At 42.7% G+C, this 23972-nt stretch overlaps 1 protein-coding gene across 3 annotated transcripts in view; it reads right to left on the bottom strand.

The window, feature by feature from the left end:
- Positions 1 to 22341, bottom strand: part of FHOD3 (formin homology 2 domain containing 3) — a 406197-nt gene extending 383856 nt beyond the window's left edge. For all 3 annotated transcript variants that reach the window (XM_082479632.1, XM_082479633.1, XM_082479634.1), the window contains exon 1: positions 22136 to 22341. In XM_082479632.1, the coding sequence (XP_082335758.1) occupies positions 22136 to 22315 (180 nt within the window). In that variant the 5' untranslated portion in view covers positions 22316 to 22341. The remainder of the gene's footprint in view (positions 1 to 22135) is intronic.
- Between the last annotated feature and the right edge of the window lie 1631 nt (positions 22342 to 23972).

Here is a 23972-nt window from a genome sequence, read left to right as displayed (position 1 = left end):
GACATCTTTTGAAGACTAAGCTGTCAAAATTTCTTTAGAGATGCCCAAGTCTATTCCAGGAATCTGGCCCTTAAGAGCACGATCTTAGAAGCTGGCCTAGACTACATATAGCTCTCTGTTCCCAAATTAATTGGTGTAATGTTTTATAATTGGTGTAACATTTTGTTAAGCCTCGATACACATTTGGTTGAGTTCAAGTGCTCCTCACAGCTGCCTGTAGCACAGTAATTTGGAATACCCTATCACACACATGTATGCCCTGAAGCTGTATGGACTAGCTGGTTAAGTATTTCCCAGAAGGTGCAGGAACACCTACTTGCACCTCACAAAACTAAGGACTTCCCAATTCTGCAATGGAAAACTTCTTTGGGGAAAAAAAAAAAAAAAATCTGCAATAAACACTGATTTATGTTCTTGAGTTGAATGAGAATGTAGTTTATAAAGGGAACGCAGCTGCACGTAGAGGAGACACCTTTAATACTCAGAGTTGAAAAGAGGTTGAAGTTTTTCACATGGAGAAACATGCCCAATACTTGCATTTTGGAACAAAGCTAGGAATAAATTTAAAACAGTGGGAAGAATCACACTTCCCACAGCAGAATCAACCCTAAGGTGGTTAACCCACAGTCACACAGCAAACTTTTGGCACATTCAGAAAGAGCAAATGTTCTCCCAAGCCTTAGATAAAGGCATTTGTCACAAGCTCATCCCTCCTCTCCAAACATGGCCTTTTGGTACTTGTTGCATTCTCAGAAGTCTGGAAACAAAAGTATATACTTTATTTTGGCACGAGAATTAATTATATACTACCTTATGCTAGAAAAAGCATCTTGTTAACTAATAACAATGAGTAAGATAGGTTTCCCTTCCACAAAGTCACTTTAATCTCATTAAAAAGTATCTGGCTGAAATAAAATGTAAAAATCTCCTCTGATAAAAAACAGCATGCGTTTTTAGCAACTAGCAGGAAGGGGAAAGACAGGTATGCCTCTCACTTTCCGCATTCCCACTATAATCATGATACTCTCTCTTCACAGACATTACAAAACCCAAACAGTAGCACAGCCCTAAACCAGAAACAAGTAAACACCACGTTCAAGAAAAAAATAGCCATTACTCTCTCTCCCCGTATCAATTACAGCAAGAACTAATTTATTTTCAGTATGAGCTTAACCGCTATTACACCACAATAATATAACTGAGCTTTACCTCAGAGCTGTAGCTATTCATCCTTCCAGTTTCATTCACTATGAGCAAATGTCTCACATAGCTCACACACTCCAGCAAGAGCTAGCTACAATAAAAAACTCTGAAATACAAAGCACAAAGCTCTGTTTTATTCATGGTACTTTTGTTTGCCAATTAATTTGAAAGCAATTCTTACAGTGGGAAGAATAGTTGGCTTGCTTAAGTTGCTGTCTTATACTACACGGTAAAAGGATGGAGAAAAAACCATTCTGTAAAAAAATTAAAAAAGGCATAAAAAATTGCAATTTGCAAAGCATCGAGCTCTTCAGTGCCATTCTAACCTCACAATGTATACACCGGTGTAACTTTATCGGCTCCGCAGGGATGATGTCATCTTCTCCAACAGCGTGTCAGTGAAATAAGAAACAGGTCCTTTCAACATGCAAGAAGGCCCAAACCTTTTGTTTGGTTTTCAGTGCTCAAACCCTCCCCTGTTGATAAAGTAGCCCTGCTCTATTTAAAGGGCTGGGGGGAGAGGACAGAGTATTGGGGATGCATTCAAAAGGCAGTCCGTGAAACAGGAAAGAGTTTTAAAATTCTCTGCAGGCACTTTGCTGTTGTAGTTGGTTGGTGCATGGCCATGGCAACCCTGGGCACCCCAGGGCATCCCCTGTGGCCATGGAGACCCACACTTCTGCCTCCGGTCCCTCTGGATGACCTTTCACTTCCCAGAGCAAAAAATAAATTTAAAAGAGGGGGAAAAAAAAAAAAAAAAAAAGGCAAGAGGCAACATTCAAGCCCATCCTGGCAGCAGTCCAAAGGAAAAAACCCAAACAAAACACAAGCCAACAACAAAGATCCACAGATTGGAAAACTGCTGACAACCTAAGTAGTAGGAAGTTTCTGATGATCCAAAAGCCATTGTGAAGCCCAATTAAAAAGAAAACAACAGCTATGGTTGTTCAGCTTAGCCAGGCAAGGAATAGCTGACTCAATCATCCTAAACCAGGAGAGGAATGCACCTTTTTGTCATGCGTGAAGAAGGTTCAAAGTAAGAAATTAAAAATACACTTTTCCCCTCCACAAAAAAAAAGTAAAAAATATCAGAAAACATTTTCTCTAAGCGTTACTACAGTGCAAAGAGCAACTATGCATACGAGAAGACATTTCAACTATTTCTTCCTTTTTTGAAAATGATACTTTTATTTCTACAGCAGTATTTCATGTTGGGGTTTTTTGTGTCCTTTTTTTTTTTTTTTAAGCATTTCATGCTTCAAACAGTTTTCACGTTATTTGGGTTTAGACACAGAAATCAGCCCCAGATGTTTCACTGAGAGTTATAGATGTAACCATAGGTTATGGGTGCAGACTGTACCAGATAGATTTAGGATCATTTAACAGAGTGAGCAGCAATTAAGTCTTCCTAGTCCTTGCATCTTAGAAGTATTTTGCATATTCTCTATCCTTGCTTGGCACACTAAGGCAAGTAAAAATTGACAGAATTAATGTAATTTTAAAAGTACACAATCTCTATTTGAAATTACATGAAGTAGGTCAAAACAAGGGCTTGCTACTTTCCATTTCTATAAGCCTTGTAAATTACTATTTTGAGTTGACAGTCTTGATATAGCTTTAATGATGTGAAGACCTATAAAATATCTTTTAAGTAATAAGATGCACAACCCCTGATGGTCATGCTATTTCAGTAGCTAATACGTTGTGTGTCTCTGCTTTTCCTCATCAATAGGTGACTTTCCAATGTCTTGTAGCCTGTAACTGCTGCCTCTTTCTCCCTGCCAGCCAGAACAGGGACTAACTACCTTTGCTAACATTGTCTCTCTGTACCACAATTATCAGCCATCTTTTCTCTCAATTTGTTTAGTGTGTTAACATGATCCAGTTAAGCTATCAGCAAGTGCTCCTGACATTCAGGCCTGAGAGCTCCTATTTCTATTTCAGACCCGAGTAAAGGCTCACATACCCATCTAAGATAAGAACACCATTTCCCTTTGGAGCTTTGGGGGTTTTTTTGCTTATTTTACACTTTGTTTCCTCAGAGAGTGGCACAAAAATTCTAAGCAAGCAATGGTGAAAAGAAAAATTACTATCCCATGCTTTTTCTGAAATAGGAAATACATCAGCTGCCATCTTGGGCAGCACTATACAAGACTGGGTTCACAAGTTTATTTAACATACTCTTGCCCGATTATTCTGGTGGCAACACTTCCTACTCCTCACAGATATATAGGAACAATTCCCGAAGAAGATAGTGGGACCGCACGTGGCCACCTGTAGGGACACACAGATTCTGCACAGATTTCTCAGATTGCCAAAAAAACATATTAGGAAATACCAAGCAGGAAATAAATGAAGGTCTTGACTTTTAAGGAGCAAACAAAAAAGCAAGTGTTCTCCCTCACTGGATGAGAGTCGAATCTCATCATAATCATGGCTATACACTGACTCCTCGTTCTGACTGTAAGGCCATCTCTTCCACAAATCTGCACACCTAGTCATCTTCAATACCTCCTGCATCTCAGGGCAAAGTAGAAAGCCCTGTCAATCTAGCTTAAAAGGATTTGCTTACAGTACGTAATTTTTTTTAGCTCTAAGGGCAGGTTTTTTCTAGTCTCAATTAGCTGTTTTCCCTGAACATATTCAGAGAATATAATCCCTAACAGAATGATTTTTTAATAGACTAATTGTAAGAAGTCATATCTTGAGTTGCACTAGCAAAAAATTTAAGCATCTTGATTTTATATTTATTAGGGTATAAAACACTTTTAATACAAGAATGAAATCTATGGTATTTCTCTTTTACTCTCCTTTTCCGGTTAGACATATTGTTTATGATATGAAATTGCACTGATGAGTAACTGGATGAGTAACTGCAAGACCTATGCACCAACAGAAAGTGAATACACACAATTCATTTGTCCTGACCGCCCTGCCAAAACTATACGAAAATATTGATTACTAGTGAATAAATATAGTCCTTCTTTAGAAACCACTTATTAGATAATTGAGGTAGGGGGTTGTAAACAGCCTGCAGCACAGATATGCAGTCAATTACTACTATACTTTGCAGTTGTTACATAAGCGGTAACCTTGTCCTTACACTGGGGGAGAACCCCAACACAAAGTTCAGCGCTGCCTACAAAAGCCAGCAATGCTGTGAGTACATGACAGACAATCCCTGCAAGCGAAGCTCTGCTATTTAAGCTTTTGCAGGATCTCTCAACCCCAGCATTAGGCTCCCTCCGTTAGCTTTGGCAATGCTGGTTTTTCTGTTTTCCTGTCTGTAGTAGACCCAGGAAGCAAAAATCCTCCAACAGATAGTGTTTGCAGTCTTGGCCACTGCAGGCACTGGGTCCTGAGTTTCAGGACCTCACCTGGTCTCTGCCTGCCTACCTCCCTCCTCCCACCCCTTTGCTACGCTCAACCTAGAAAGGTGGTCTGTCACCACAGGCCCCCAAAACGCCAGAAAAGCAGAGGTTAGTGGGTCCTGGCACAGATAGTCCCTGTCCCAAAAGCAACCTTCCAGTCTCACCGCAGGCTGCCATGGCAGAGGCTGGAGCAGCAACCACCTCAACCTCTGTTAGGTGATGATCAAATTGTGAGTGGGAAACGGTGCCAGGCTATAGAAGCGCAGCTGGCCACCCTCCTCCAAAGAGCTACCAGCAAGGGGAAGGAGACAGCCCACACGACAAGGGTGTAAGGTCACATCAAGCTAAAAAACACCTACATTTTCATTTGGGTGGGTGGTTTTTAAATAATTTGAATTTTAGCAGACTCACTTCATTAGCTTGAGTTTTGGTTTAAACACTGATGTGGTCCCCAGTGACCTCCCGTCAGGAGAGGCAGTCAGAGGCCAGCCTGTGCCACAACCAATGAGACCTAGGGCTCCTCTGGAGAACTAAGCCATCAGTGGATTAAAGATTTCAGCCGTTGGGCATATGCAGAAATGTTTTTATCCCAACAGTACTGAGATGGTCTGGATATTAAAGACATCTGTGCACCTAAACAGCCCTGCAAGCCCTGGGGAGAGTGGGGTTCCCTCCCAAGGCAAGGGCAGCCGTCCAAGTGAGGGTGACAGAAACAGCTCTCAGTCACTCGGTTTGGTGAGAGACAGAAACAGAAAACAATCCATAAAACAACAGCAAACCTTACATAGCCTTAGGGCACAGAGGGTAACGTTGCAGAAAGGCATATAAGAGCACGTCAGCTTATAAACAAAAACATAACACCTCAGGGACTGACTGAGGTATCCCTGCTTCCCTCCGCTACAGCCTTGGTTGGAATTCAGCATCAGGTGGCACAAATCACACTTGATAACAGTGGTACATTTAGCACAAAATAGTCAAGAGATTCTTTTTCCCAGTCATAGACCTTTTTGGTACACTAGGGTCATCTAACAAAGAGTGGAATCAAGTTATTCTGTAATTTCCATTCCTGAAGAGTCAACCCTGATTGCTGAACAACAGTGTCATGATAAAAAGCTCACCCTCCTTTGGCCAGAAAAGACATAGCGGGTGCCAAAACCTCAACAGGATGCTAAGAGAAAGGAATCTATATTCATTACTGTCCATGGTTAAACTTGTGCTGAGAGTACTTTTAGTTTACAAACCAATCTCCTGAGTTACCCTTAAACACGACAAGCTTCACATAGCTCTATAATCTTCGGTAACAAGGCAAACCTAAAACAAAATAAAAAACGCAACAAATTCCATGCAAACCTTATAGCAGTTGCTGGCTGACTTATACAAGCCTAAAAGACGGCTCGTGACAAAAGCGCCATTCCAATACCAAGTAAGGCATATTTTTTTTCCAGGAAGGAGAAAAAGCAGACGACCTATCAAGTTCAACAGACAAGTACAAAACAGAAGCTGTTTAGTCTTATATTATGAAGACTGACTAATTTGACAGCATGATCAAAGCACAGTAAAGAAGGGGTAACAGACAACAGGAGTACATAATCACAAGAAAAAGGATAAAGGATGCATCTCAGCTGTGCTCAAAACACACTAAGAGTCTGTTCGGTAATCAAATAATATCTACAATATGTTTGAGAAGTACCTTGGTTTTTCATAATAAAACGTTTACTGTAATTTACACAAGGATAGTGTTACCACAGAAACTTACTGCTTAATCTGTTGCTTCACTATAAAGAGCTCATGGAAAAATAATTTTCCAGAGTCCAGCTGAGCTGCAGGTTAAGGCCAAACTCATGGCCCACTAGTCCACTGCATCCACTTCAGATGCCTCAAACTTCCAAGAAAAATGCCTCTTCTGACCCATATCTAGAAAACCTCAAGGGCAATAGCTAAACAAGTAAGAAAATTACTTCCAAGTACCAGTCATCTATCAGTGTGCTATGGAGACACACAGGAAAATACCAAAATTACTTATTGTAAGGCCTAGTCTGGAGTCAAAGTATTCGCCAGCACTGTGTCATCAAGAACATGGAGAAAATATCCTCACTTCTGACAACTGTACCATTACAATCTGGTCAGTAAGACTAAAATTAACTGAAATATATTTGCATTGAGAGCACCTTAAACATCAAGAGAGTCTGTCACTACATATGCCATAATATGTTCCTTCAACAAGTATTTTTGCAAGTAAATCTCTTCCCATTTTCTACAGTCTCACCCAAAAACTGACAGTAGCTCAAGAAGTCATGTTCCCAAATCAAATGTTAAGACCAATGTGATATTTTTATTTAGGTTCACATCTATATGTTTTTTCTTTACTTTCTTCCAATTTAAATGACTTAAGTTGCTATAGCAAAAACTTATGCTGATATTTAAACTGAGCTCCTACTCATTAATACGATTCCAAATATCACTAGCATTCTAATAAAAACACAACAGTTAAAAGTATCCTAAGCCTATTTAAAAAAAAAAAAAAACAAAACAAAACACACACATCCCAGAGGCATGTCTCATTAACACATTCCCTGCGTGAACTATATAATTCAACATGCCAAAACTAGGGTGATCACAGCCTGTCTCATATTGCCAAATATCACCACTGTTCTGTACATTGGATTTCTATTTTTAATACAAAAGTGGAATGGTCCACACACATTTAACAGTGACAGCCCTCTCTTGAGAGGTGAGAAATGGAGAATTAGGTCCATTCAGGCAAAGGAGGAGACTGAATGTTGGTAAGAGTTCAGTTTACAAATAAGATGCTTGAATAGGTATTGACATCACTTCCATGACAAATTCTGTAAAACCTTTCATCCCAAAAATGTTTCCTACAAACGTTCAACTTACTACTCTCAAGTTTACACTTGAGAAAAAACAGTCCATCTCGATACAGTTTTATTGCACTAACTGGGCATTTTTACTACATTGAACTAGTATATTAAAATGGTAACTTAAACATGTTTCATCTAAGATACATTTAAAAAGACACTGTTTTCCTCACAGCAAAGTTAGACACTTGCTGCCATGACACTGATGAGACTGAAACATAAGTATTTTTCCTCCAAACCAATAAAATAGCTGGATACCAATTCATTTATGAAATGAGTTATAAAAACTTTGTCAGAGGCTGGGTCAGATATAACACTTATTTCAGGGAAGCTGGAAAGACACAACATTTTTTGTTCCAAGCAACAGATGTACTTCTTTAACCTTATTTTCTCTTACAGAAGCTTGAAGAATTTAAAGACAGCAAAATAATTCCCCTGCTCCCAAATCATAAAATAACAGAGTAAGTACAAACCTATTTTCTCCTGGACGAGAACAAAACAAGGTGCCAATAAAAGCTTGCTCATCAGCTTTGTACTTAGTTTTGCTTCATACAGCTTTAGGAGACTATGCTAAGGGCCAACGTAACACCCAAAGGAGAACCGCATAAACAAAACATTAACTCTAAAATTTGCCAGCAGCAATGCTGGTATTTAAACTTCATGCCAATTTTGCCATTAGGAGACATTCCGCTGGAGGGCTTCTCCTAGAATCCCAGGCGCCGCTCTCCCCTGCCCACCCAACTTGCTCCTGCACCCAAAGAGCCGAAGGCTCCAAAACCTCTCATGTTTCTGGGAAGAAGGAATGGCTATCGTCCAAGAGTTAATACAGGAAAGAGAATATTTATTTTGCATTCCCCATTCTGCCACAAATGTACACGTGTGTCCAAGGGCAAGGTAGGCCTTGTCTGTATTACAAGAGGTTTGTTTGTTTTTTCCTTTTGCACTAGTGTAGTAGCTCTACCAGTTCTATCCATCTGCATACAAGGGCTTCAAAGCTTGAACTCTCCTCCACTCCAAACAGAAGCTCTTCAGTCCGTGACCTCAAAAAATTACAAGTCAGATTTATGCTACCCATTGCAAGCATCTCTGCAACTAACAGTATGTTTCCCAACTGTAACTAAGGAATATGGGCACGAGCACACAAGGCTTTCAATATTGAAGTTGTAATACACAGCTTAAATGTAATTTCATTAGTAGCTTATCTTTTCACTAGCACTGCAGGTTACAGCAGCACCATTTTCATAGATGACCCTTCAGAAATTGCTTCTGAGAATCAAGAAATTACAATACTATTATTTCCAGGTTTTAAATAAGCACTTTTCTTGAAAAATTACAGCGTCTCTCCAAAACAGTTTTCTTCCACTGTTACCTACAGCGGAAGAAAGGAGCAGGTCCTGGTTACTCGAGACAGTTGTCCCATGAAAAAAATACCCATCATCATGGTTTCATCCATCAAGAGTAACCAAGTAGTCGATGGCCAAAATCTGTCTCCTTGAGGAGGCTGACGCATAGCGACCTGCAAACCACCATCACTTGTAAACTGAGTTTGTGCCTCCTGCTACAGTGCGGGCTGCAATACTGAAAAAGAGCAAGGAGAAGGGTAGGAAGAATGAGAGATGGCACAAACATTGCTTTGTTACGCCGGCCTTCGTAATTGCCCAAACACCATGATGTGTTTGTATAAACATTCTTCGGCTGGGGATTTGCACTCACCTTCCTTCTCCGCAACAAAAACAAACTGAACACAGTAACTATCTTCAATAGCATCTGATTAAGTAAATATTTTTTTCCGTTTCCATTAGTAGCTTATAAAGATGAACACTAATATAAGAACCATTCAGGTCATTGCCCAGTAGTCACAGCTTTACAACCAAGCCAAAATAGGCTCCACTGCAACAGCCAATATAAGAGTCAAATTCCTGGTAGGACAGGTGCAAGGTTACAAAAGTACGCCTTTACAGGCTACAGTAAGAACGCTCATGCCAAATTCTTCATATACTTCCCCACGCAGCTACTTACAATTTCTCACAACAAATCCTACCAATATTTAACCTGAAAACCAAGAGGGGTTTCAGTCTTCTAGAACAGATTCTCCTGCAAAATGTCTTGACATAACACCTATTTATAAAGTTACAACTGACAAAGCACGGTCTACAAGAGATACTAAATTTGGCTAATGATTGTAGGTTTCTGGGTCAGGAAAACTTTATAGACCTTCCCTCCTTTTTTCTTCTTATGTACAATCTCTCCAACTCCATCAGCCTTTGGTTCTCATAGAAATCTGCCTTTAGATATAACTCAAACCATAGAAATTATTAGTAGCCATACAGCATGACATCAGTCACTTTTATTTTAAATTGTCAAACAGCCAGCCTGTTAAAGAGTAACAGAGGCAGGCATGACTTCAACTTCAATATTAACCTCCCATGACTCACCTACGGAACACACTTCTTAATATCTAAGTCAAGACCGAAGAAATGGACAAATAACCAACATGGGAAAACAGAGGTAGGGATAACATTGCTTTGATTGCATCTACATATACACACAATCATCCAAGAAAGTAATCTTTTTACAGTAATTGTTTGTAGTTTATTTTGCCTTCCCTGATTTTAACATTAAACACAGAGACTGAGTACTTGGCAGCCTGCATCCCATGCTGGTTCCTTCAGAAGAATTCACTGAGGAAAAAGAGGTTTTTTCATCTGAATATTTCTCCAAACTGTATTTTATGAGTTGGTGCTTAATTATCTCAGAGATTTAGATTACCGTTTTTCTTTCAAGAAATCTAATTTGGTGGATGAAGAACACGAGAGCATAATTTTGATCAATCTCCCTTGAGACTTCTTAAAATAACACTAGCTGATGACTACTTGCAAGATAGCAAACTATTCTCCCCTCGTCAGCTGCTTATATCTTTCTGAAATATTTGCTGGAATATCAGTGACAAACCATAACGACATAAAGGAAGTAAATATAGCTCAACTTACGCTTCACTGAAAAATATTTCTAATCTCCTTTTTGTCACTCAGATCACACCTAGCCGTAATGACTTCCAAAAGCTATGGGCTGTTACCAGTGGCTTTCCCACAGAAGCAACATCAGTGTAAAGAATGGTTTTAAGGCAAGAACATTCTTTCAGCAGCCTACCAGAACTATCAAAGAATTTAATGCAGTAGGTTGCTTATTTGAGGTGTAACCATACTAGCCAACTTCATCAAGTTAAGAAAATACATTGTTCAAGATAAAATCCAAGACGTCACTGGACAGCGTTCTGCCTATTGCCTTTGCCAACTTTTAATTATGTCATGTTACCAACAAACTGCCAAAGCAGAGCGCAACTGATAGCATACAGCATGTCTGAGTAAAGCCTATTTTTAGCCTGCAATTCAATCAGCACTCTTACAACGACTAGGATTAAAGCCCAAGACAGCCACGCTGCTGTATATAGGCCAATGCAATTACATGTTGAAACACGTTGAGAGAACGTGATGGTAAACTGGAGTCAACGTTGGGAGGAGCAGCACTAGACAGACAGTTGCTCTGTGCTAGCGGATGTCTCTATTGGCAGAGCGTACATTCGCATCTCGCCCACCTTGATTAATAGTCCACAAAGGAAAACATTAAAACAAATGACAGTTTTACACCAATTCCTTTCAATATGATTTAGCACTCATGAAAGACAGACAATGTTTTGGCAACCTTGAAAATCAATATCCTTTTACCTTCATTGGCAGCTGTTCAGATGACTTAGTTTTGTCAACGCTAAAGCAGCCCACTTCAATCCTGCCCTGAAAATACTGCCAATGAGGAGCCAACTCAGTTCTTACCCTGCGCACTCCTGAACTTCTGTGCTGAAGTAGCAGTTACAGGACCTGCTTTGAAACAGCATTTGCAAGGATGCTTTTAAATACTTGTCTTTTGTAACACTGAGGAAAAAAAAAAAAAAAAATTTTCTTCAAGCCAGGAAGTTTTTATACCTTCAAGTATTAACTCTTAATTAAGAGCTTTAAGCTTTCACTGCCTTTTTAATCTTCAGAAGTCACATTTTTGGGCTTTTGCCCTGCAACTATACAGACTTTTTTTAAACAAATGAAGAAAACTAACCGTGCTATCTGTAACAGGCAGCTTCAGACTTAGGATCTATAGGAGCTAATGTTTTGAGACTATCAAAAAAGAAGTGGCGCCACAATACAATCACTTATCCTCTAGGATATAGCTAAATAATCTATAAAACAGTAATGACTTTAATACACTAAAACTGAAGCTGAACACTAATTAATGATGTGAGGAAGAGTACAGCTGTGCTTCATTACCAGTTTCCCAGAATCCTTAATCTTTTTGATACAGCTTCTGAAAACTAGCCTAAATAGTATTCTCTTCCTCTTTGTACAGACAAACATTGGATTTTTCCTTCGGACCCACAGATGAAAGAGAAAGTCTGCAAGGAACACGTACACATTCTGAAGACTTTCAAGATCAACGCACATATAAATTAAGGCACATTTAATTAGCAAAGGAAGAATATCTGCATCTTGAGATAATTCTCTCCATTATCACAAGCTTCCACACTTCAAACTTACTACAGGTGGTTGTTTCTCTGAAGGGTGCTTTTTGGAGCCCTGATCACTTCTCTTCAGCAAATGAAATAAAAGCACCAGAAAAACCGAACTCTCAGAACCTGGATAGTAAGTTCAGAAACTCAAAAACACGGGCACACCCTAGGCTTAGCATGAATTCACATTCATAACTGTGGTAGCTTTTTTCATCCACATTTCAAAACCAAGCCAAACAAAAAAAAAAAAAAAAAATCCATTGACAAGACAGGAAAACCCAAAAGCTTAATTAAGTAGCATCTGAACTGAGAAACACAGCTTGAGTCTCAGGAACTATACTCCTTTACCTTCTAAAAGATCAGGATTTTCTTCCACCACTTTAACAACAACATTGAGCTTCAACAGAAAAATGGCTCAGTTTCCTTCTTAAGCCAAAACTCAGTCTAGAAGAAGCTTCTTAACTACAGTAACAGACATATAAGGCAGAATAACACCCAGTAAAACCACCATACAGTAGCTGAAGCAGTACTACAGACAAGTTAACTTTTTAATTAGGCTAAAAAAAAAAAGCAGTAACTGAACTTAGCATCTAAACATGTTACCATCTACAACACAATTATAACAAATCTAAACGCATTATTTTCAATAATTTAAGCTCATTCGTGCTCAAAAATGTGGAAAGGGGACATAAACAAGCAAACATAATGAGGAGTATTACAATATAAAATGAAGGCTGCATAAGACAGGAAGAGAATTGGTTGGGTCATAGGCAAACAAAACAGTGCATACTAAATCCAGAAGAATTGCACTTCATTCTGCCTTGTACAGCCACAAGATAAAACATCTCATGTACTATAATCAAACCAGAACAAAAAACTTCACAGTAAAATAAGAGTCCTTCAACTGTGACCAGCAATGATCATTGCAATACATTAATCATTTAGAAGACTAACACAGGTTAAATCAGTCACATCTGTCTGAAATAAAATACCATGTTTTACTTATACCCCGCTTTTCCACTCGTGAATAAAGCTTGCCTACCTTACTTGTGGTCACTGGAGAGTTACAGGCCTTCTGCATTTTTAAGAGAAGCTTTATATAAACTGGTAGCATCATACAAAGTACTTGAAAGAATGATGAAAACAGCAAAGAAGCACGTGTAGAGACTAAAAAGCACAAGAAGTGTGATATACTCTAGCAGTACCTTTTCTTCCTCAGGCACACAGTTTTTCAAGAAAAGCGCATTTTCAAATCACATTACAGTTTCCTATAAATAGGCCTAAAGGAGTTAGATAAAACGTGTCTCATGAAGGAAACTTCTGAAATTCAGAAAGCACTAGACTTAGGACCAACACACTTTCATAACCAGACACAGGTAAGTCCGCAGCTCACCTCCTTTCCTTGGCCCTATCAGGCTTCTCACCCTTTTGTAACTGACCAAGTTTAGAAAAACAAACAACAAATAAACAACAACAACAACAACAAAACCCACACACCAAACCACAAAGAAAATTCAACAAATTCACTTACTTTTGATAGGAAATGGTCAGCCACAGAGTTCCTCACTGCCTGTGAGACAGGGCAGCACATATGAGCCTCACAGTTTCAGGAATCTCCCCTTTTTTCCAAGCATCACAGGAAATGGCACCATTTTCTTTCTCCCCCTTGTTGCTTTTTCCCTCTTCTTCAGCTGCTCATCACCATTAATTGCTCATGCCCTGCAGGATTGCTACACCTCTCAGGTGCAAAGAATAAAGCTTAACAGGTATCCTTAATTCTCTGCCTGGCAAACTTGAGAGGGTCTCCCCCATCAGAAACACCAAGACCTCCCATAAAGAGGGCAGAGGACTCCAGATTTTTGCAAGCCAACTCCCTCACAATGAAAAGGGGAAGAAAAAAAAAAAAACCCTTTGTGCATGGAGCCAAAGGTCACACTCCAGAGACAGCTGATGGAGTATGGTAATAAACAGAGTGTAGATATGTAACTCTTTCGATTTCTTCCCTTCCCATAAAATGCCAAGTGTTTCCGAGTACTAGAAGTCTATTTATGACCCCACAGCTAGAATGGGGTCATCACTGTTGCTTTGGACAAAATTCAAAACTTCTGCTCCACCCTGACAAAAACCAGGCACAAGTCCCCATTTGGCATTTTACTAGCACAGATGAGATTCGTGTTAGCGTCTTGATTGCTTGCCCTGATATTATGCTCCTTCCTTGCAAGCCTTGCTGTCAAATAGCCTCATAGTAATGAAGTAAGAAAACAGACAGGACATGCATTTTAAGGTAGCCTAACCTTGCATGTGACCTTTGGATGAGCACCTGGCTGGCGCAGCTATGAGAGTCACAGCTGCCTCCTTTGCCAGACCCCAAATCATGCCAGGTGGTTCTCAACGAACATGCTGAGCAGCCCCACCAAAGAGGGGCCAGGAACTTCATCTTCTCCTTGCTGATAACAGAGCCATCAGAAAAAGCTAGACATAAAATCACCAGGCACCTTACCAGCAGCTGAAGCAGCTATTCATTTACATATGGCTGCAATAGTGTATTTACAAATGTAAAGAAAATACTTATTTTTCTCAACTTCACTTACAAAGGTCGAAAGTTCATTGGTAAATCTGAGGCAACTAGCTTCAAAGAACAGTGCTGAAATGTCTCATATTTTCATGTTTGAATCAATATCAGTGTTACTTACGATTATCTTTTTAACTGGCATAGTCTGTGGTTTCTAAAAGCAGAAGATAGCACAGAAACCAAGATCAAGGCATAACTTTCTTTCTTTCCTAAATAGGGAAACACAAGCTATCTGTAAGTGCATTTTATTCCAATATAATCATGCATGCTGTGTACAAAAGGAAAATTGTATTGCTTTATCTGCATCAATGGAGTTAAAACAATACAACAACCAGTTTATCTACACAAAGCATAAGACACAGCTTACTATTTTTGTGGCTGACAACCATAAAGCTTTAAACTATACACACCCCTCCACTGCTGCATGTAATGACGCGTACCTGACTTGACTTTGTATTACAATTTGTTTATTTATACAGCTTTTTCTCTTCTTCCTGATATCAAGAGTTGAACTGTTAGTAAACAAAAGGCAACACTGTCCAAGTCTCCTTCTTTCAAGTATATATACTTTGCCTTAAAAACCACTCTAGAACTAAGACTAAAAGGAGACGAAGCTGCTTTTCAAGTCACCCCACTCTTTGCCTACTGAGCACTACCACATAAAATGATGACCTATTACTAACAACACGTCGGTCTTGTTTAGCAACAGTGACTAGGAATCCAGAATCAAAATTAGCAATTTTCCAGGACTTTATAATTCAAATAAATAGCCTACTCACAAAACAGAGAGCGGGTCAGTTTAGAATTATGATTACTAAAGTCAGGTAGTCATAATGAAAGTAAAGGGAAAGGCCTAAGAATTTTTTTTTCCTTTTTTTTTAAAGCATTCTTAAAATGCTAAGAATGACAGAATTACTTCTTTTTAAGGATTTGGAATTGGAAACTGCAATGCATTTTTTAATATATATGCATTAAGCTGATGACATGTAGAAAGTGAACTTTCAAGTCTCACTCACCTTTACTTCAATAGTTTCATATGCCAGATGGTTGCAGATGTTTCTAGATAGCTGGGCCTACTAGAAAGCTGGTTGCTACTTTCGTCCCAACTTGTTCCTCTGCTAAAAATATGTAACAACATTCCTTGCTGTCTTATTAATAACTGTAATACAATATAAAGTTAATATTAATATAATGCAATCCAGGTGGTGTGAAAATGATGACAGAGGTGTCAGTAGCTGGCACTCTTTCCTCTGAGCCAGTAATGAAGTAGTATCCTAGCACATGAGCAGCTTACTGAAGCACTGTTTACCACAGAAGGTCTATAGACCCAGCCCAAACCACTCAGGGTCACCAAGAAATACATGCCAGTTTTTGAAAGAGTAGAGGTACCAACCTGTCCTGGCTGAATTCCAGTCAGAGAAGTGGACTGTAAAACCAAGTAGCGTTGTCAGAGCTGATGATGTGATGGATGGTCAACTTACAGCCCGACTGCCTTGCATACAGTTGCACAAGCGTTGTAATACAACCCAGTGAGTAAGATCAGACAGAAAGAAAAGGGACTCTCATTTAGACCCTAATTGCTGGCGAGGTAGGATGGCTGTGTGAGCACCGGAAAGAGAAAACTCTTCCTGTAAGTTTTTAGAACTTTTGTTCTTATTTGGGACAACACAGGAAGAAGAGAATATTGCAACATGCCAGGTCCCACATCTTTCTCTGGCTATTCCTCCACCAACACAGATAAGGGCTGAAATCATTTTAGTCCCTTGCTAAGTGAAGCCACTGGCAATCTTCATACAGCAATTTTTGAAGAGTTTGGAAGAAAGGAGGTATCTGCAACTGGTTTTGAAAGAAAACATTGAAATTTGTAACTGCAAGTACAAGACTTGGAAGCAAGGTCTAACTTCTTCCTATTCACCTCCTTTGATTACAAACCTCCAGTAAATGCATGGTGCCGTGACTTTCCATATGCTGCATCTGACCAATCTGGGATTTCAAAATTGAATGGTACCCTGAGAACTACCTGCTGACATCAGGCTAGGTCCCATCATTTTTAATACTGAGCTCTACAAAGACTCTTGAGATGTGAGCAGCAAAACCAAGAGACTTGCAAGACAGAAGCGTCAAATTTAGGAATTAGACTTCCAGGACAGGTCTGTTCCCCGGCTTTTATAATACGGCTTTTAAGCCTAGATCAAACTGAACTTAACTATAACTTGGCCAAACTATAACTTGTCAGAAGAACCTTGCAAGAACTTCAAAGACCTCTTATGTTAAACTGTTGGAGCTAAAGCCCAGCATTACTGCTGTACAAGTATCTCTGCCCCTTTGAAGGCCCATGCCACAGAAGACAATAAGCTGCTGGAGACCGGGCAGCTTTTCAGTTGTGCTTTTGGGTGGGTGTTTATACTCCCCCAGAAGAGTGTGTTTCACGCAGGATTCTCATGTAGCTTGTGCTTTCAAGTCAGAAGACAGAGCTAGATCCTACCTACTCTGCCCTCATAAATACTTCCCTAGAAAATTCAAGCACACATGATCACTACAGGGTCAATCTCTTGAAGCACGGGATTTTGTCAGCTCCAGAAATACTTGGCTAGATCCAGAACACTTTGGAAACCTGTCGGAAATAACCATTGTGTTAAGTCCCCCCTTCTCTCAAAGAATGAGAAAGGGCTAATGTCCACCTGCCTCAGGGAGAATATGAAATACAGGTGTCCTGACAGCTCTCAACTAAAATATACCCCAATCCTCAGCAGCAACACTTGAAGAAGTTATCAGCCTGTTTCCCCTGCCTGTGGGTTTATTTCCTCTGGGACAATGATGATATTCCAGTTTCTATCTTCTATTCTTCAGCTCCACGAAGAGCATAACGACCAACCCAAAAATGCTCTTGTCAGAGAACGGCTGCTCTATTTACCCCTACCTCCAGCAGGATCAGGATCCAAACCATCCTCTCTTCTTCTTGGTTCTGCCCAGCCTCTGTGTACCAAGGCATTTCTTAATGCCACAGTGCTTCAAGCAAACCCAGGGAAAAGCAGCAAGTTGGTAGGTCTTCTGCTCTCAGAAAACCTGAAGTTGACAATGCCAGGATACAGCCTGACATTGAGTTCAATGCCAGAGCTGAGCTCCATGCCAGGACACAACCCAGTGGAACAGCCCCTGCTATCAGTTTACAATCGCACCATGCCCCAGAGTCAGTCATGGCTTTAATCTAGGGCTAAATCACAGCAGCTGAAGAGAGAAATCTGGATGGTTTCTTTATGAATGAAACTCCTGAATCCCTCTAGTGCTCATTGGATTTATTTGCTTATACCACTATTTCTTGAATGACACCGTTCCTAATTACAAATTCTTGGAAGAGATTTAAGAACAGAAGTTGCCTCCAGTTTTCTCAGGGGGAACAGGAAGTCAAAAGAACTGCCTTTATAGCACTATATCTCCCCTTTCCACCATGGCCAGAGGTTGTTTTTGGGTTTTTCATTATTACACAAAGTATTTCCATTACATCTTCATAAATTAGACAGTGTGATTTCCTATATTGTTATGAACATGTATTTCTTACAGAGCTGCCCCAACACTGAACAGTACAGTGGGATGTGAAAACAGAATATGGCTGTAATTATATAAGTTATAATGAAGATCTCTAAAAAAAAAGCACACGACTTGACATCGGCCATGTATATATATCCACTCTCCTGAACGACCCTGTGTCAGCAAGTCAGAAGTATCAAGTAACTCAAAGCAATTCAAAACCAACAAACCCAAAGTACCAAATTAGATTCAAAGTGCATTATTGGCACTGGGCCTGAACCACAAATTTAGATCCAGTTCTGAGTTTTCCCAGCATTCACAAAAATGGGCAAAAGGGACATCTGAATTCAGAGTCCAGACTAGATTCAGTTCTCATTCATACAGCAGACAGTAAGAGAGACCTAAAATCCTCAGAAACAAAGCAGTAAAAGCCAAATCCAAAATGGCACCTCGGGCAACCGAATTAATGTAGGCAACCCCAAAAAGCTCTGCAACGTGGCTTAGTTACTCAGCGGGAATGTGGCTAAAAATATCGTAACAGAATTTGTGGTACTGTGTCGCATTGGCACCACCTTGGTTCACCAAGGAACCTGAAACCATGGGGAATACCCAAGGCAAGCGTTCCTGACAGCAGTGCCCTGCCCTGTGGGGTTCAGTTCGGCACATGGGCACCGGGAACCCCTACTGCGCACGCAGGGCAGAACTGAGCTCAACCCAGGGTACAGTAAACTGCTTCATCCAGAGATACAGCTGCAGGGAAAGGTGTGTGCACAGAGAGAAGAGGGGGTGGGAAAGGGTGAGGGAGAGGTTACAATTAAGCACTTAATTCCAAGCGAAAGAAGGATTGCAGACACCTTTTTTCTCAGTTTTCCCTACCATCCTGGTTAAGGTGCTTCACCTCATCCAGACACTTCATGTATTCAGGGCAGTAAAGCCCATCCTAGGCAGTTCCCATGGATCTCAGTCACCTAACTTCACTGCACTACTCCATGAGGATATAAAAACAGTGCCACTCTGAAGACACTTAATGGCTCTAGACTTGCTTCCGGACTCAAGTATACTTGTGAGTTTAAAGAGAATTAGTAAAACCAACGTACAAAATCAAGAGTTGCATTTCCAAAGAACTGGACTGAAAAAATGCTGCCCTTTGGAGTCAAGCTATAACATTTGTTCGTTATGCAAAAGCCCCTAACGTCATAATATGACAGGTCAGAATATTAAAGCATTTTTCAGTAGAGTTTTAAATGGTTTTCTTAATAATTGTTTATAATATTTAACTTAGAGTGACTTGCGAGACACAAGTTATTAACTACAAAAATACAATCATCACTACAAATTTGAACTCAGCAATGGCGAAATCTGACACCCACTGAAGTGAGCTGGATTCCCGCTACTGACTTCACTCTCAAGTACATCCCACAGCAGTACATCATCTACGCAGAGATGTACAAACCAGCTGGTGATTTGAAGGCAGCGAGTTGGCACCTCCGTTTAGAGAGCAAGTGAATATTCATCCAAGTCAAAAGATGATAACTTAAAAACAGATGAAAGAAAACTAGCATTGATCATTCAAACTCGCGGGCAAAAAGGCGAACAGTTTAGATGATTTCAGGAATGATTCAGACATCAGCGTCACTATGTATTTGCGTCTGTTTCAGGGTATTTTTCTGTAGTCACCGTCAGAGTACTAAATGGACCATCAGCCCATTAGCTCACTAATTTTCAAAGCAATTAATCAATCAAGCTCCAAATATGTCAACATGAACTGACACCTAAATTTCAACCTATGCTCTGCTTTGACAGCTGCATTCCTCCGAGATCACAGAGTTTGTCCTGATGTCTGGGAGAAACGGAACAAAATCCTTCTCAGTCAACTAATGTGGTGATCTTTTAGAGACCAGGTGACTCTGGTCTTGAAGAAAAGCTGCAGAAACAATATCCGCACCTCCAAAAAAGAAAATGGAAAGCCTGTCCTTAAAAAGCGACACAAATCAGTTGGTTCTACAAAATCACACACACAAAGATGTAACAGCAAACACAGAAAGGTTGTGCTAACTACAAGTGCACACAAAGAACTAAGCTTTCAGTGTGATTAGTAAAGGTAAACAAGTCTAATCAACTTTTTTTTTTCTTTGTAGAAGCTAAGAGAAGGCCAAGAGACATAATTAAGGACTCTAGAAATAGGTCCTGCAAACACAAAGATAACTGTAAACATGTAAGCAGATTTCAGTGAGCCTGCCCACATCATTAAAACAGCAAAAGTAAAACGTACGCAAGAGTCGGAACCTCAGATTAACAAGTCCCTGGGACAGGACCTGCCTTTAGCAGAGTAGCTATCTTTCAGTAGCTGGGTTTACAGCACCTCTAGAGACTTAAGCCATCTTTCATTCAAAGGCTGTAAGTCCAGTTTCCAAACATTAAACAAACTTCCAAAACATGATGCAAGCTGAAACACTGGGCAGGAGTTAAACATATAGAAGTGGCCATGGATTTTGGGTGGGTCCTAAGACACTAAACCCTGTTTTTCCAGGGGTTAGTATAGGGTTATAAAAAAAGTGCCAGGACAGTATTCAAAGCAAAGTAAAAGCAAAACACACCATAATGGAATACGTTGAAAACTAGGTTGAATTAACTGTAAAAACACATTTTAAAATATCTTTTTATTTACTTCATTAGGTGTCGGAATCTGTCCTGCCCTTCTTTTAATTAGCTCTGACTCCAAGAAAAGCCTCCCTTGAAAACAATGGGACCAGTCTGTGAATTGGGGACGACTGAGCACATGAAAACAGAATTGACCCAGCACACCAAGAGCTTCCAAAGGTTTTGTGCATTAGGCAGAGCTCTGTTCGCTGGATGCTGTATCCTTGGCAACTATTATGCAAGAAACCGTTCTACAAATGCAAAACTTCTGTCTAGTCCAAGAGCTTTTCTCTGAAATACTTTTATGGGGTTTTGGATAGCCTTAAATCTAAGGGCACACACAGCCCTTTGTCATCTTCCCGCAAGCTCCCAAGAGCAAGATATAATACAACAAGTGATGTTAAGAGAATATTTTCCTTCCACTTCATCAGAAAGCGAATAAAAGTTTTACAACTTTTACTTTGTTTTCTTCTGGGAAGAAAAAACAAGCGGGCATTTTTCCTTTTTTCTTTGGTGCACTCTGCAGAACTAATGTGCAGATACAAGATAATAATGAAAGAACATTATTATTATGTCAATCAATGGCATTGCTTTTAAAACCGAAAATTCAAGGATCATGCCCGGGTGCCTGACTTCAAGGGCAGAGCCACAGACGCCAGCATACGTATTAGAAGAAGTATGCAAGAAGAGATAGGTAAGGTTCGACAGGGGCCGTGGCAGCAACGTGCTACAGCTCTTCACAAGAGAGAGTAGCAGTACCAATTGTTTCAAGGGCAGCAGGCACACTGCTATTTTTACCAAAGCCCTTGCTGTAACTGCCTGGCTCGTTAAACCTCACCACAGCAAAGCCCGGACCCTGCCTGGGCGACCGTGCGCCGCGCAGCTCGGCTGCCCTTAAACAGCACGTTATTCCTCAAAAAAAACCCAGATATTGACAACTCACTGGCAAGGGCCAGACGTGTAGCGTTTGATACCCAACGAGCGCTTTGGTTCGGTGGGTTTGTTGGTTTGTTTTTTTTTTTTTTTTTTCCCCTCCTGAGGAAAACGTACAGCAGCTACAGCTAACGCAGAGGCGGCAGCTGCCCTTGAAGGCGTTCAAGAGCAGCGGGGGAGACCCTCCGGCGTGTGCGTCCCCCTCCCTGTGTCTCCCCCGGGGCCTCTCCCCAGGACTTAAGGCAATATTTATACTGCCGGGGCGAGGGGCAGGGGGAGCCGGCGGCAGCCACTCCGCCGGGCGCCCTCCCCGCCGGTGGCGGAGCCCGGGCTGCCGCCCCGCAGGGACCGGGGGCCGCCCGCCGCCTTTCGGCGCGTCTTCCCCGCTGCCGGGCTCCCGTGGGGAGGCCGCTGCCCTTCGAACCCCCCCCTCCCCCCAGCCCCATTCCCCCGGTACCTTCTGCGGGGCGCGGAGGAGGCGGTGCACCCCGGCCAGCTGTGTGGCGAGCGGGATGTCCTCCCGGAAGGTGTACAGCGGCGGCCGGGTGGGCTCGGGGAAGTTGGTGCTGTTGAAGGGGTCGGTGTCATCCAGCAGCTGCACCCGGCACACCAGCGTGGCCATGGCGCATCCATCCATCCACCGCCGCGGCGGCGATGGGGTCGGGGGGGAGGAAGGGGGGGGGGGGGGGCTGGAGCGGGGCACCCGCAAGTCACCGGCACCGAGGCGCGGCCGCCGGCTGGAAGCGGCACCTCTCGCCTCCCGGCCGCGGCACCCCCGGCGCAGCCTGGCCGGCCGGCAGCCTCCCGGCTCTCCGAGCGAGCGCCGGCCGCCTCACAGCCGCAGCGCCTCGGGGAGACGGCCCATGGCCCCTTCCCCACCGGGATCCAAGAGTGCGGGCGCGCTTCAGGCCGAGAAAGAAGGAGAAGGAGGAGGCGGCGGCGGCGCCGGAGCTGCGGGACGTGGGCAGAGCTGCAGCGGCAGCAGCTCCCCCATGCCCGGCCGCTGCGCGCCGAGCGGGCAGCGGGACTGCCGCGGCCGGCTGCAGGCAGCCCCAGCAGCGCCGGGCGGAGGGCGGCCAGCGCCCCCCCGCGGCCACCGGCGGCGGCGCCCGGGCGGCCCCCTCCTCCTCTACTCCCCCCCCCCAGCTCCCGGCCTGAGGAGACCTCCCCGCGGCGGGCGGGCGGGAAAGAGCGTCCGGCCGTGATCCACCGCCTCCGCCGGGTCGGGCGGAGGGGGGGGAAGAGAAAGCAAGCGCGGCCACCGGCCTCTCCCGCTGCGGCGGGGGATAGGGAGGGACCTTTCCTCCGCAGCGCCTCCCCGCTCCCCCTCAGGGCCGACCGAGAGACCTTCGCCTCAGGGTGGAATAACGGCCTCGGCCCGCCAGGGCCCCTCTGGGGGCAGCGGGTGAGGAGGGGGCGCGGGAGCCGCCCCCGGCATGAGGGAAGGGGCGGGTAGGGGCAGGGTCGGCCCCGGCCCCGGCCCCGTAGAGCGCGGGTACCACCCCCCGGGTTCAGAAGTGGGTTTGTACTGATCCCGGTCTTGCTGTCACAAACATCCCAAGTGCCCGAAATCTTCCATGTGAGATTTCTCCAGTTCAGAAAGGGAAGCTTTAAATAATGCCTGCTTCGGAAAAGGCAAGGCAAGTCAAGGATGACCCGGCACGCGGGTACCTCACCAAGATTATTGGGTGGGTTTCTCTGTATTTGCACAAAACCCCTCTTTGCCATGAGGGTTGTACGTGCCTGGGGGGTTCCTCTGGCTTCCCTGAGCGTACGGCCTGGGACGTCTTCTCAGCCCAGACCAGAGACGCGCCAGGAGCTGCCCAACTTGTCACCTCGGCTGTCCCCTGGCCTTAGGCTCGCGCTTTCCTGCTGGGGGGGGGGGGGGGGGAGTGGGACACCACACCTGGGGCAGGTGCGGAGCACAGCATGGCGCTCATCCAGAAGGCTCCAGGGAGACCTTATAGCGGCCTTCCAGTGCCTAAAGGGCACCTACAGGAAAGATGGGGAGGGAGTCTTTGATGGGGAGTGTAGCAACAGGACGAGGGGTAATGGTTTTAAACTGGAAGAGGGTAGATTTAAATTAGATATTAGGAAGAAATTTTTCGCTCTAAGGGTAGTAAGGCACTGGAATGGGTTGCCCAGAGCAGCTGTGGATGCTCCATCCCTGGAGGTGTTCCAGGCCAGGTTGGATGCCGCTTTGAGCAACCTGGTCTAGTGGGAGGTGTCCCTGCCCATGGCAGGGGGTGTGGAACTAGATGATCTTCAAGGTCCCTTCCAACCTAAACCGTTCT

The sequence above is a fragment of the Vanellus vanellus genome, assembly GCF_965231255.1.
Source record: "Vanellus vanellus genome assembly, chromosome: 2".
NCBI classification, from domain to species: Eukaryota; Metazoa; Chordata; class Aves; order Charadriiformes; family Charadriidae; genus Vanellus; species Vanellus vanellus.
This window is presented reverse-complemented; position numbering and strand designations above follow the sequence as displayed.